The sequence below is a fragment of the Somniosus microcephalus genome, chromosome 4 (assembly GCF_052327205.1).
Source record: "Somniosus microcephalus isolate GS21.2 chromosome 4, FLI_Smic_1.0, whole genome shotgun sequence".
Taxonomy (NCBI): Eukaryota; Metazoa; Chordata; class Chondrichthyes; order Squaliformes; family Somniosidae; genus Somniosus; species Somniosus microcephalus.
The window spans coordinates 181,422,950-181,436,465 of NC_140990.1; the positions used below are offsets into that span (position 1 = coordinate 181,422,950).

General features: G+C 44.5%; 1 protein-coding gene across 5 annotated transcripts in view; it reads left to right on the forward strand.

Annotated features, from left to right (window-relative positions):
• asb18 (ankyrin repeat and SOCS box containing 18) overlaps positions 1–8,398 on the forward strand; it is an 80,445-nt gene extending 72,047 nt beyond the window's left edge. For 3 of the 5 annotated variants that reach the window (XM_085985561.1, XM_085985563.1, XM_085985564.1), the window contains exons 4-5: positions 2,134–2,247; positions 4,748–8,398. In XM_085985561.1, the coding sequence (XP_085841687.1) occupies positions 2,134–2,247; positions 4,748–4,933 (300 nt within the window). In that variant the 3' untranslated portion in view covers positions 4,934–8,398. Of the gene's footprint in view, positions 1–1,759; positions 2,030–2,133; positions 2,248–4,747 lie in introns of those variants that run through there. The other 2 variants (XR_015078117.1, XM_085985565.1) reach the window with 2 other exon arrangements.
• The last annotated feature ends 5,118 nt before the right edge of the window (positions 8,399–13,516 follow it).

Consider the following 13,516-nt stretch of genomic DNA (forward strand, 5'->3'; position numbering starts at 1 on the left):
ATTTATATAGTGCCTTTAACCGAGTAAAACTTCCCAAGGTGCTTCACAGGAGCATTATAAAACAAAAAGAGAGGTAAAGCGGTGGAGAGGTTTAGGGAGGGAATTCCCGAGCTTAGGTCCTCGGCACCTGAAGGCACGGCCGCCAATGGTGGAGTGATTAAAATTGGGGATACGCAAGAGGCCAGAATAGGAGGGTTGTGGAGCTGGAGAAGGTTACAGAGATAGGGAGGGGCGAGACCACAGAGGGATTTGGAAACCAGGATGAGAATTTTAAAATTGAGGCACTACCAGACCAGGAGCCAATAAAGGAGCACAGGGGGGATATGTGAACGGGACTTGGTGCAAGTTAGATACGGGCAGCAGTACATTTGTCTCTACTATCTTGCTTTGTAGATTAATCAAAACATTTTTCGCTTTTCGACTTTTGTCTGTGTTTCAAATTTTACTTTGCACAAACCAGCCAGGTACCCCGGCCCAGTTATCGCCAATCTACTTGGCAAGGTCTGCATTTAAGTGCCTGTGGTGTTCAGGTTTTGTTCTGCTTCACAATCTTCTTTCCATTACTCCCAAATGCACTGATTCATGCTGAGGTCGCCAGCAGCCCACCACACATCGCACCAGTGGCCATTATTCATATGTGAGCCTCCGAGATAGTAAGCCTCAACTGATCATGGGAGGATGACAGTACTCATCTGAAAGCCTCTCTTAAGAGACCTTCACAGAATCACAGAAACCCCACAGTGCAGAATTTGTCCGGACACCTTGTCCGAACTAAAGTAACCAGTTGAGGATTGGTGCAATAGCTCACCAAGGAAGACCAGAACCTTGTACTAGCTCTAGACTAGAATATGGGTAGCGATCAGGAGCAGTAATCCTGGCCTCCTTTTCTTCTCCCTAGCATGGGACATTGAGGCTACTGTAGAACCCCAACTGGTGCTTCGACTAAGATCAGCCAACTCAGCAACAACCCCCTCCCCCCACACGCCCACCCCCAAGTGATAAGCCATTACTAATTCCGTGACTACACATTAAAAAATGATTAGAATCCTAATTGGACCATCTGTGGATAATAAAAGAAAGAAAGGCTTGCAATTCTATAGCACCTTCTCGGACCTCAGGATGGCCCCAAGCACTTTACAGACAATGAAATACTTTTGAAGTGTAGTCACTGTTGAAATGTAGGAAATGTGGCAGTCAATTTGCACACAGCAAGGTCCCACAAACACCAATGTGATAATGACCAGACAATCTGTTTTGGTGATGTTGGTTGAGGGATAAATATTGGCCAGAACACCAGGGAGAACTCCCCTGCCGAAGAAGCCTTGGTGAGTTGCTGCAGTGCATCTTGTAGATGGTACACACTGCAGCCACGGTACGCCGGTGGTGGAGGGAGTGAATGTTTAAGGTGGTTTATGGGGTGCCAATCAAGCAGGTTGCTTTGTCCTGGATGGTGTCGAGCTTCTTGAGTGTTGTTGGAGCTGCACTCATCCAGGCAAGTGGAGAGTATTCCATCACACTCCTTATTTGTGCCTTGTAGATGGTGGAAAGGCTTTGGAGAGTCAGGATGTGAGACACTCGCTGCAGAATACCTAGCCTCTGACCTGCTCTTGTTGCCACAGTATTTATGTGGCTGGTCCAGTTAAGTTTCTGGTCAATGGTGACCCCCAAGTTATTGATGGTCGGGGATTCGGCAATGTAATGCCATTGAATGTCATAGGGGGGTGGTTAAACTCTCACTTGTTATGTGCCCGTCTCTTAGAATGGAATTTGAACCATCAACCTTTTGACTCAGAAGCGAGAGTGCTACTCACTGAGCCAGGGCACCACTGGTCAGACTCAGTCATGTTATTTTCCATAGTAAAATAGTCGGCCAATACTCACTGCCTCGCTTCACACATGAAGAATAACTGCCTGGGCAAGGAATGAAGTGTGGCCATTGCCATGGAGCCCAGTCTGATGAAGCATCTTTCGGAGAGGAGGGGAGGAAAAAAGAGCTCCTTAATATAGCACAGTCCCCTAAATTCCACAGGTCAGAAAGGTGTGAATAACAATGTCTGAATTGAGACAACAAATAGATGAATCTGTGGGTTTAAAGTTTCACAAATCACTTTCAGGACATTGTTTCCTTTCTAGGTGTTGAGAAGTTGTGCTGGTTCTCCCAAGACCATTGAAGTCTTGTTTAATTCATATCAACAAATCCAAGTCACAGAGGAATGGATGGAGGCGGTCCCAGAGGAGGTGTTTCAGGTATCAGCTAATGAAGAGCTCCCTACCTGCTCCTGGTGAAAATCATAGAATTTTACAATACAGAAGACCATTCAGTCTATTGTGCCTGTGCCAGCTCTCTGAAAGAGCTACCCACTTGCCTTTTACAAATCTATGCTAGTTACTTACAAAGAATTACATAGAATTTACAGCACAGAAACAGGCCATTCGGCCTCACCTATGCCAGTGTTCATGCTCCACACAAGCCTCCACCCACCTTATATACCTCACCCTATCGGCATATCCTTCTATTGCTTCCTCCCCCATGTACGTATCTAGCTTCCCCTTAAATGTATCTCTGCTGTTCGCCTCAACTGCTCCCTGTGACAGCGAGTTCCACATCCAAACCACTCTCTGGGTAAAGAAGTTTCTCCTGAATTCCCTGTTGGATTTATTAGTGACTCTCTTGTACTTATGACCCCTAGTTTCAGACTCCCCCACAAGTGGAAACAGCTTCTCCACATCTACCGCATCAAACCCATTCATAATTTTAAAGATCTCGATCAGGTCAACTCCCAGTCTTCCCTTTTCTAGAAAAAGTGGTCCTTAATTAACCCATGTCTTTCTAGCTGAGTATTAATTTTATTCCATATTACAGCCTTTAGAAGTTTACCCACCAGCGATGTTAGGCTGACTGGTCTATAGTAGCCTGGTCTGTCCCTTTCTCCCTTTTTGAACAGAAGTGTTGCATTGGCAACCCTCCAGTCTTCTAGTATAACTTCTCTTATTGCTCTAGCTCCTACTAACACTGAATTAATTAATTAATTAATTAATGCTTGCCCCCTTCACCCTTTCAGCCCACTGTACCCCATACAGAGAGGACAAGAGTCAACCTGTTCCCATGTTGCTGTAAACAACAGCAGAGAATTCAGGGTCACTTTCCCTCTCCATTCTCCTTCCCTACCTCTGCTCATTGCTTCCCCAAGCAATATCCAGAACGCCCTTTATGAAGAATCATAGCCTTTATTATTTTGCAGTTGCACCAATATGATTTTTTTCCTTTCCCCTGTCAAACCCCTTTCAGGAGTCTTTGGCCTAGAAATTCAGTTGGGCGCGCCAGCCATTAGCGCCTTAGGAGGAGTAGATCTCGAGCGCTAGGCGCTTAGCGCCCGGGCGCAGCGCGATCTGCGCCTCGCCCCAACTTCAGTAGACATTTAGCGCCGGCGCAAAGTCTTAGCGCGCGCCCTGCTGCGCGCGCAGATCATGACGTCATTTCGTCGTGCAACGCCCTTTGTGCGCCCGGAACCGGAACTTCACTCGCGCCGCCCCATTGTGCGCCGGGCGGCCCTAACGACTGTGAAGTGGAACGGTACACAGCCGAGGCAGGCCGCGGGGAGCGCAAATTAAAGGGCACTCCTGCAGTAGAAAAGGCAGCCGTTTTGCAACACTTTGTGAGAGACAAAGATGATGATGATGGAGGAGGGAGAGGAGGAGGGAGAGGAGGAGGAGGAGGAGGGAGAGGAGGAGGAGGAGGAGGAGGAGGAGGAGGAGGAGGAGGAGGAGGAGGAGGAGGAGGAGGAGGAGGTGGTGGTGGTGGTGGTGGTGGTGGTGGTGTGCCGGTACCACATAACAAACTGATGGAGAGAAGCCCTCCCCAACAACACAAATACAGCAGTCTCGGCCTTTCAAAGAACCAAATCCACCCTCCCCCTTTAAGAGCTCACCGGAGCCAGAGTGTCTGCCGTCAATCAGCAGCTCGCCGCACCTGCCCTGCGCCCACCTTCCGGTGTTAGCGCCCGGGCCGCCGGCTTAGCACCTAAAGAGAGCCGTGCATCGCCAGTTTTAGCGCTCGAGCAAACTCTTAGGGCGAAGCTAATGAATATCGGGGAAGTGGCCTCGAATTTGCGCCGGGCGCAAACTTTAGCGGCCTCCCGACTTTACCGCCCCAAAAGTGGCTATAATGAATTTCTAGGCCTTTATCTCCAAAAGGTCTCCTTGAACTGGATGAATGCAAAAAGACAAAATTGCAGATTGCTCTATCTGAGCACTGGGTTTTTTGGGGTCCACACTATTATATTACAGCAACTGTGTTAATACTGCCCATATTCATTTCACATGGGATCCTTAGAGTCAACAGAGAGGGGCGATTTTTATCCATCGGTCTAGACTGGAAGCCAACTTAAGTCCTGGGGGTCAAAGGACAATGTGCTAACCAGCTGCACTACCTTCCCCCCACCCCATGCACAATGTGATTTTACCTGTATGAAATGTATTATTGGTGCCAGGTATATCCTGAATACCAAACATGGTGGAATGGAGTAGGGTCCAGGAAATGAAACAGCCCAAAGTGGCCCCGTTGCAGTGACAGCTGCCCTTCGATGAAAGCTCTACGGGCTTGTATGTCTATTTAATTCTAATGTGTTACAATCCCATTTGAAGTGCAGATAAGCAGAACACTTGATACTGTGAGTGATGATCTCCATTCTTTAACGAATTCAGAGTGAACATTAACTCTCTTGTTGTTTCTTTTCTCTGCCCCTAGCTACACCAGACATTCTACGAGTCCCTCTTTGCTTTGGCCTCCAGTCCCCGCTCCTTGCAACACCAGTGTCGTTTCGCTGCCAGGAAGCTGATTGGTGACCAATGCTACGCCCTCATCCCCAGGCTGCCAATCCCAAAATGCTTGCGTGGATACCTACTCCTGGAGCCGGAGGACCTGGTATATTAATCCTTTGCTCTCGTTCTCCTGTCTTCTCTTTCACTACAAAACTTACCACTACAAGGAGCTTAAAGGACCATCTGGACTCTCCAATATTGGAACTGGGCTAAAAGGATTACATTATGAGGACAGTTTGCACAGACTAGGCTTGTATTTCCTTGAGTATAGAAGATTAAGGGGTGATCTGATTTAGGTGTTTAAGATGATTAAAGGAGTTGATATGTTGATAGGGAAGAACTATTTCCTCTGTGGGTGAGTCCAGAACAAGAGGCATAACCATACAATTAGAGCTATGGAATCAAGGTGGGTAAATGGAGTTAAGATACAGATCAGCCATGATCTAATTGAAAGGTGGAACAGACTCAAGGGGCTGAATGGCCTCCTCCTGTTCCTAGCTGCAGAAGAAGTGACTACTTCCAGTACAGCAGTCAGAATAATGAAGGCTTGGAGAGATCTTTAATTCAATGGAAGGAGGTTCCATGGGTAGGGTACATTGGCCAGAATTATTTCTAATGGTGCTGTCATTATCAGTGGGTCCATCCAAAAGTTTCTGCAATTGTGACAAACTTTATTTGCACCACCAGTGTAGCCCCCCCCCCCCTCACCCACCCCCCTGCAACCCCCATCTCTCCTGAAGGTGCAAACTCTTGCTGGGGATTAATTCCATTCCTGCTAGAAGTTCTCCCGCATCCAGCTCAAGTGGATGTTGCTCACTCTGAGTCTGGGCAGATTAAATATGGACGTTTCACATTAACTCAGTTCCTGTCCTCAGGAGAGGTTTAAAGAAAGTCTTGCATTTATATAGCACCTTTCACGTCCTCAGGACGTCCCAAAGCATTTACAGCCAATGAGGAACTTTTGAAATGTAATCACTGTTGTAATGTAGGAAACACGGCAGCCAATCTGCACACAGTAAGGTCCCGCAAACAGCAATGAGATAATGACTAGATAGACTGTTTTAGTGGTGTTGGTTGAGGGATCAACATTGACCAGGACACCAGGGAGAACTCTCCTGCTCGTCTTTGAAGAAGTGCCATAGGATTCCTTATATCCACCTGAGAGGACAGACGGGGTCTCGGTTTAACGTCTCATCCGAAAGACGGCACCTCCGACAGTGCAGCGCTCCCTCAGCACTGGGATATAAGCCTAGATTATGTGTGCAAGTCTCTGGAGTGGGGCTTCAACCCATGACCTTCTGACTCAGAGGCAAGATTGCTATCAGTGAGCCACAGCTGACACAGCTCCTTCTGGTAACCCCATCCTCAGATACAGTACCATAAGCATTAATATAGTAACTCACCGATAGCTGTCAAATAGGTGAGCAATTCAGTCATGCGGAAATCACAGCGAACTTTTTTCTGCAGCTGAGGTTAAGATGTTTATCAAGCTGATGTAGGGGAAGCATGCTCTGTGTTCGACTCTCCCGCTGTACCTGGCATGGGAGGGTTTGATGTGGTCACTCAGTGGAAAGAGGGAAATATTTTAAACTCAGCCTTTGTGGCACTTTAACAAGCATGAATGCGCCATGTCAAATCACACAATAATGTAGTGCCATGTGTGGGAGTATATGTATTGTATGTAGTGTATGTACTGACTGCGTGTATATAGAGTATGTAATGTCTGTGCATGTATGTAATGTATGTGTAGGAGCTGTCAAAAAATCAGTATTGAAATTAATTTCCAAGTGTCTTTTATAAGATGAATGACTCTTAAAAGTCAATGTATAGTTCTAAAGAAATGTAGAACTTCATATTGTGTGATTAAAAACACCATAAGATTTTTAACCCACGTTTTTTCTTAGAAAACATAAAGAAAATCATATTTTGTCTCCTTGTGTATTTTGTTATCTCTGCTGATTATTTCATTGTTCTCCCTAACCAAAGGTATTACTACCTTCCCGATTATAATCTTGTAATATTGCAACAACCTCTCCGGGCCCTGCTTTCCTATTCGTTCGGTGGTGTCCGTGCCCTGCACTGTCCGCCCTGCAGGGGGCGGTAGAGCCACAGGCGTTACAGTCGATGCCAGATGACCCTTGGAAAAGTCTCCCGAAGGACGGTGAATGTGGATAAGCCACCACATCTTTAATACAATTACATAATTTTTCACAACCTTATTTAAAAAAAAGATTTTCTATGTTACTGCAGGAAGTGGAGAGTATCTCCATTCTTGCCATATTGCAGTGACCTGTCCGGGCTCCTCTAGTTATCAGATTATTTATTTAGATCTATATACATTGACTTTTTAAAGTCCTTCATCTTATAAACACACACTTAAACACAAATTTCACTGGATCTTTGAAGAACCAATTGACAAGGCAAAATATTACTGCACATCCCTTATATATATATATATAATAATATACAATGCATGTCTGCACTATACAGACATGTGTTTACATCACTGTTAAGTAATGGATGGAAACGAAAATGGTGGAGTTAGCTGTAGATATTGACCGGATTAAAGAGTGATGTGACTGTGAAACTTCTTGCCCCCCCCCCCCCCCTCTCTCACAGCCGCAGCTTCCCAATGTGAGGTCACCTCTGTGGAATTCAAACATTTAATGGGCAGGTGTCACGATTTCTGTACAAATGTGTCAGAGAGAAAAGCTAACGGTTAGAATTCGAAGCTTTTGCTTCAAGCCCCAGCCTGTATATTTTCTCAACCTTTGTTTTAATGTACACGTGTAACGAACCTGGCTCCCTAATCCTGGTACATGATTTACAGGAGACAAGGCCACGAGGGAAGCAAACATCCCTCAGCCCGGGAATGGTCTGAGAAAAACAATTTATTCTGTTTTAAAATCTGCGAGAAGTATCGGATTGCCCCTCGTACAGTTCCATCGGCTCCCGTGTTTAAGTTAAGTGTCATTCACAGAGCCTTGTGAGATCAGTGCAAAGCTCAGGGAGATCGCCGCCTTGCCTCTCTTCGCATTTGCTTTTCCACGCCTTGCGTTGTTTTGCCCTTAATGTTTTCCCAACTGATTTCGAACAGACTCTTTTGGCAAAGAACTTGTGTGTTGCTTCCTGAAATGAGCCTGGCAAATTAGAATTTAGAAAAATGAAACATTAACAAGGCAATGTGTTTAATTGATAAGGGGATTTGCTGGATAATGATACGAAACGATGGGCAGTTTTATATCAAAAAATAATTCTATTTTACCCTCACCATCTCGTCTTTCTAATAATATTTAACACACCAAGCAAGAGGTAAAACACTTTGTCAATTTAAAATGCATTAGCATTAATATAAATTCGTCGTATTGCACAGAATGCAGCAAATTGCAAATATTTTGAGAGAGAATTTTTGATGAGAAAAAAAGCATATTCTCCTTGAACATTTTATAATGTTATCATAAATCATTAAGACTCCAGTTCCTATATTGATGCGTTTGGGGTAATGATTTACAATTTCAAAAGTGTCTGGTATACTATTTGTCTAATGACTGTGCGATTAAATTCACTTTTTAAATGACCCATGACTCATTTCATGGTAATATATCGAGTCTATGTGTTTCAATCCGTCAAATGTAATTGAATAACACTGCATTTAAAATGTCTCAGCCTGATTGTACCACAGCTTTTAAAAAGGTAATGCCCAACTTGGGAGTTTGCACTTTATTCTGCTTAAAACTTGAATTAATTCCGCATGTGACAAAAATAGAGCATCTCGAGTGTGGCGGTCGCGGCGTGGAACGATCTTGAAACACTCCACGTGTCTTATCAACCCCGTATCCAACGGGGCCAAATGGTCTTTTTTGGGGGGCTGGTTCTAAGAATGAATGAGAGTTTTCTGATAATAAAGAACAGTACGTGAGGTAACAAGGAAACAAGGACCTACCCTGCACATACAGTACAAGGGGAGACTGTTCATTAAACAATAAATCATTTAAAAGGTTAAAAAAAAGGCCAGGAACCTGTTCTATCTCCGGCCCAAAACCTTCTTTAAATGAGAGTATTAACCAGATTTCCTCACAATCGGTGCCGTTTACTCGCTGCCCCGATCAGTCCGGATACCACAAGGAGAGATCCTTGTTAAACTATCCCCTGTCCCTGTGTCACAAAAGACTATCACTCCGCTACAGTCTTCGACCTTTCCTCTACCCGTTCTGGCGGATGACCATTGTATTTTCGGTACTTGCAAGCCTGTCCCACCTGAAGACAATCCTGTTCCCCTATTTCCGAGCTTTAATAACGAGGCTTATTTCTGTACCCAATGCAGGCGTCCAATTGTTGCAATATTCTCCAGTTCTTTACGCTCGCAGTGCCACAGGAACTATATCATCGGGCAAGATTATTATAATCCTGGTGACACTCTGCCCGAAAGCAGCAAGAAATGTCAGAAAAGAAGAACACATTTTCTGCTGATGGAAGACATTAAAAAAAATAATAGATTGTCGATTATAAATTATTTGAATTTGAAGGGAAGGGGGCATCACGACTGACCACACGATTAATCAGGAGCAGCCGTACCTGTTGGGAAACACGGGCTGATTATAAATCGGACTCTTGGGCCGAGGCTGGGGGCTAAGTGTGGCCATTAACACTTTGAAGGTTCTGGGTTGAGGTTTTAATGTCCCTAGATGCTCATTCAGGCAGCGGTGTAAATAAATGCACCGCTCTGTGTAACCCTGAGCCTCAGTCTCTCCCTAGAAGTAACAGGTAGGCAAGAGGGTAACTGGGGGGGATAGGGGAGGGTTAACCCGCCTTGCAAGACATGTCCGGCACCGAAAAGGTTAATATGTATATAGCGATGTGAACACGGAACTCGATCTCTCAGAATGATCAAGACCCGTTAGATGGCGACTGGGAGATCCGGTGTCGGAACAATCTGGAGTTTATTACTAACATCACTTTTAGTGAGAGTTTGAGGCGACTGATAACTGCTCATTCGGCAATATCCATTGGTGTGTTTTATGATAACACTGCCCATATTTACCCACCCATTCATATTAAAGGCTGAATCGCAAACATCTACATAAGAAGTGAAATACATTTGCATGTTGAATAATGTACAATATTAAAATCGAATAACAATCGCCAAATAGCAGCGAGCGGTGAGAAGTTTCTCTATTCTGGGGTAGAGTCGACAATTGGTGGAAGTGCTGCTGTTCCAAAACGAGTTTTCTTTTATGAGATGCTGGGGTCGATTGGCGTGGATTTTATTCCCCGTTTCATTTCCCTCTTTAGACCTAAATGCAGGAGATGTTTTCGCGGGACCGTTTTAGAATGTAATGATTGTGCGATTCTCTGATTACAAGGGGCCCGGGATGGAATCTGTTTGATCCAGGCTGACTGTTTAAATGTGCTGAATTCACAGTAGCGGCGCTGTCCCTGGCAACTTTCCTGCACTTCAATGGTCTCACTGTCCTCTGGGATTTTTACAAGTATTACCCAGGATTGTTTTTAAAACTGGCAAACTTGTTTTTGTAGTTCTAGTGTGAGCAACTATGTTAGTTATTGTGTTTCTAAAGGATTGGAAATGGATGGGTGTAGCCATAGAATATATCAACATGGAAATATTGCTCACTGTTTGAGGAGAAATATCACAACATCTGCAAACTTGGTGTGTGCAGACATCACACCTGTTCATAACACCTGTCCCCAGGTACAAACAGGCGCAGCACTCACTGAAACCCACCCGGAATAGCACAATCGCTCGATCGGAGTTGTGATTTAAAAAGCAACAGATAGAAAATAACATCTTTGTGTTTTGTTAAAGGGCCCCTGCATTTTGAAACAATTAAACGCTACTCGATATCCTTAAACGAGAATCGTTTTACATTCAATTTGATCCCACAAACGCTGTTAAAGGTTTTTAAGCGGATAGGCGCCCTTGGATTCTGTACGTGTCTAATGTACCTCAGTGAAAGATCAGACCTGCGGCTCAACACCGATTGCCCTGAAACCAGACGTCAGTTTTATTGAAGCGCTATTTAAAAGAGATAAATAGAGTGTGTTTCAGCCAGTGCAACAAATCATTTTCTTAATTGCATCATAAATGCTTTTTTTGGGGTGGATCTCTGACCCGCCGCCATCTCCGGATCCTCACCCTTTAACCTGGCAATTGTCTCTTTTACAGCTGTTTGTAGTATTAGCATATCTCTGATCTTTCAAAACAATGAACTATAGAAATTTTAGATAAAGGTAACCCACAATTTCAAAACCCAGATTAAAGGCTTCAAGGGACACATGAAACGGCGAGCTGCCGGCCGATTAGGAGATCAGCAGATCTGTCCCATCCCCTGATAATCCACAACTTTTACAGTAGTTGCCTCTGTCTCAGTTTCGACATGCTTTTTCACCCGAAGATGGACGACCCTTCGAAGTAGTTAGAGAGTAAAAGCAACGAAAACATTCTCTCTCTCTCACACACACGCTCGCTCTATCCGCCTTATTTAATGGTTTGCTAGTTATGTAATTGTACCAATTTCTCAGTTAAATCAGAGTCTGTTTGATTTGCAATAATCGATTTAATGACGCTCCCTCCTCCCAATCGGCAGAGATCACTAATTAGTTCGATTGCCGATTTGGTAATTGACCTGAAACAACCGTATGGGTCAGTTTGGACTGGACTTCCAAGACACCTACCGGAGTTGTCCTTTAATACATTTACTTCATAAAACGCAACTGAAAGCTCTAATCTCAACAACCACAAATTACGACTTTTACAGCTATGACCTTTGGAGGTTTGGGATTTCCTTAACAGATGGCGGAGAAAGATCCAATATTGCATCCCTCACCCTTCCAGAGAGGAGAGGTGCTGGATTCAACCTGGCTTTAGGGGTGGAGACCGGCGATCTCCCGGAGGCTCACTCATCTCCCTCTAGGACTCCTCTTGGTTTGATATTTTAAAATTAGTCTCGCACCTAAGAGTACACCACCCACCCCCCCCCGAAATGAAATGTTACCAGCTCTCCACATGCCAAACTGCAATTGTACTTTTGCACCGATTATTAAGGGATCTGTCAAACGACATCTAACCACTAATCCGTAATTCTCCACCATTCCATCTTTTCACCGGCATTCACCAACGAGTTTCACTGACAATCGGTTAGTTCATTTCCAGTTTGCTGTGTGACAACTATTTCAGCTAAAAAAACACAATACGCTGTGTGTGTGTGTGGTGTGGGGGGGGGGGGGGGGGGTCGGTGTCATTCATTCACTCATTTAAGATAATTGGCAAAAGAACCAGAAGGGAGATGATTTTTTTTGACGCAGCGAGTTGTGATCTGGAATGCATTGCCTGAAAGGGTGTTGGAAGCAGATTCAATAGTAAATTTTAAAGGGGAATTGAATAAATATTTGAAAAGGAAAAAAAAATTGCAGGACACTGGGGAAAGAGCAGGGGGAGTGGAACTAATTGGAGAGCTCTTTCAAAGAGCCGGCACAGGCAGGATGGGCCGAATGGCTTCCTCGTGTGCTGTGTGATTCTATGAATTGGGGTTTTCATGCGTTTATGAAGACACGTGGACGGGTTTTAGTGCAGGGGCCGATCGTGTTTAATGAAAGTGGACTGTTACACACATTCATTCAGAATTGTATGAAACCGCTCAGAAGGGATCGTTCAGAACAAAGAATCATAAAAAATGAACAAACTTTAATTCTCGAACTTCACCCTACGCGCTATAACCCTGTCGGAAGTGGGCACCAGCAAAATAAGACTCAAACCACAAAGTCATCCAGCATTCAGAGCCTAGGTGCAGAACTAATAAAAGCGCTGAGATTGTGGATGAAACAATTCCCGGTGTCCTGGAACGGGGGGGGGGGAGGGGGATAAAACTGAGTTGGCGTTTTTTTTCCTTCCAAAATAGCACTTGTAAGAATGGTCTGTGACAAAATAATGAGACGCCATAAGAATACTGTCAACCCCTTGAATCCCACACATTGACAGGCTCGTTCTCCCATTCTGACTGATCACTCCGTGATCTGAATTACCGAGAGACTCCACCCCTGTCATTAGGAACCTGCACCAGGATCACACCCGCTAGATCACCAGAAACCTGGCACCGCCGGGGCACCGAGGGGGCAATCCCAATACACCAGATTCAAGGAAGTTTAGTATTGTGTTTATTTTTAAAGTGCGTTTCGTTATTAAACGATCGCCCTTTCCTGGGTATAAATGCACAATATTTTTGAGAAAATCTACTAGTTGCAAACGCCATTTGCTATTTGCTAATATTATTTTCCTTCAATGTGACTTTTTTTAGATTTGAGATTGAGTCTAACATTTCAGCTCGGCCATTACATCGCCGCCAATCTTTATTCTTCTAATCACAGTTCAAAAGACTCCCAGCACTGTGAGATTTCTTAAAGTGCAGGATTGAAATCAGTAACTAAGTGATGGAGCGGATGGAATTTTTGAAATTTCCTAATTACGTCCAGCATTTCTGGGAATGTCATAATAAAATCGGAGCTCATTAGAATGACTTTTACTCAAATACAGCAGAGTCGGGAGATTCTCAGAGCGCGGGAGAGATGCAGTTGACCCTCTCTCTTTCATCCAAGCCCACATTCCCTCTCTCTTAAATTCTCTGCTTCCTCCGTTCTCTGCCACAGACTCCTTCCATCTCTGCGTCTACTTTTTAAATCT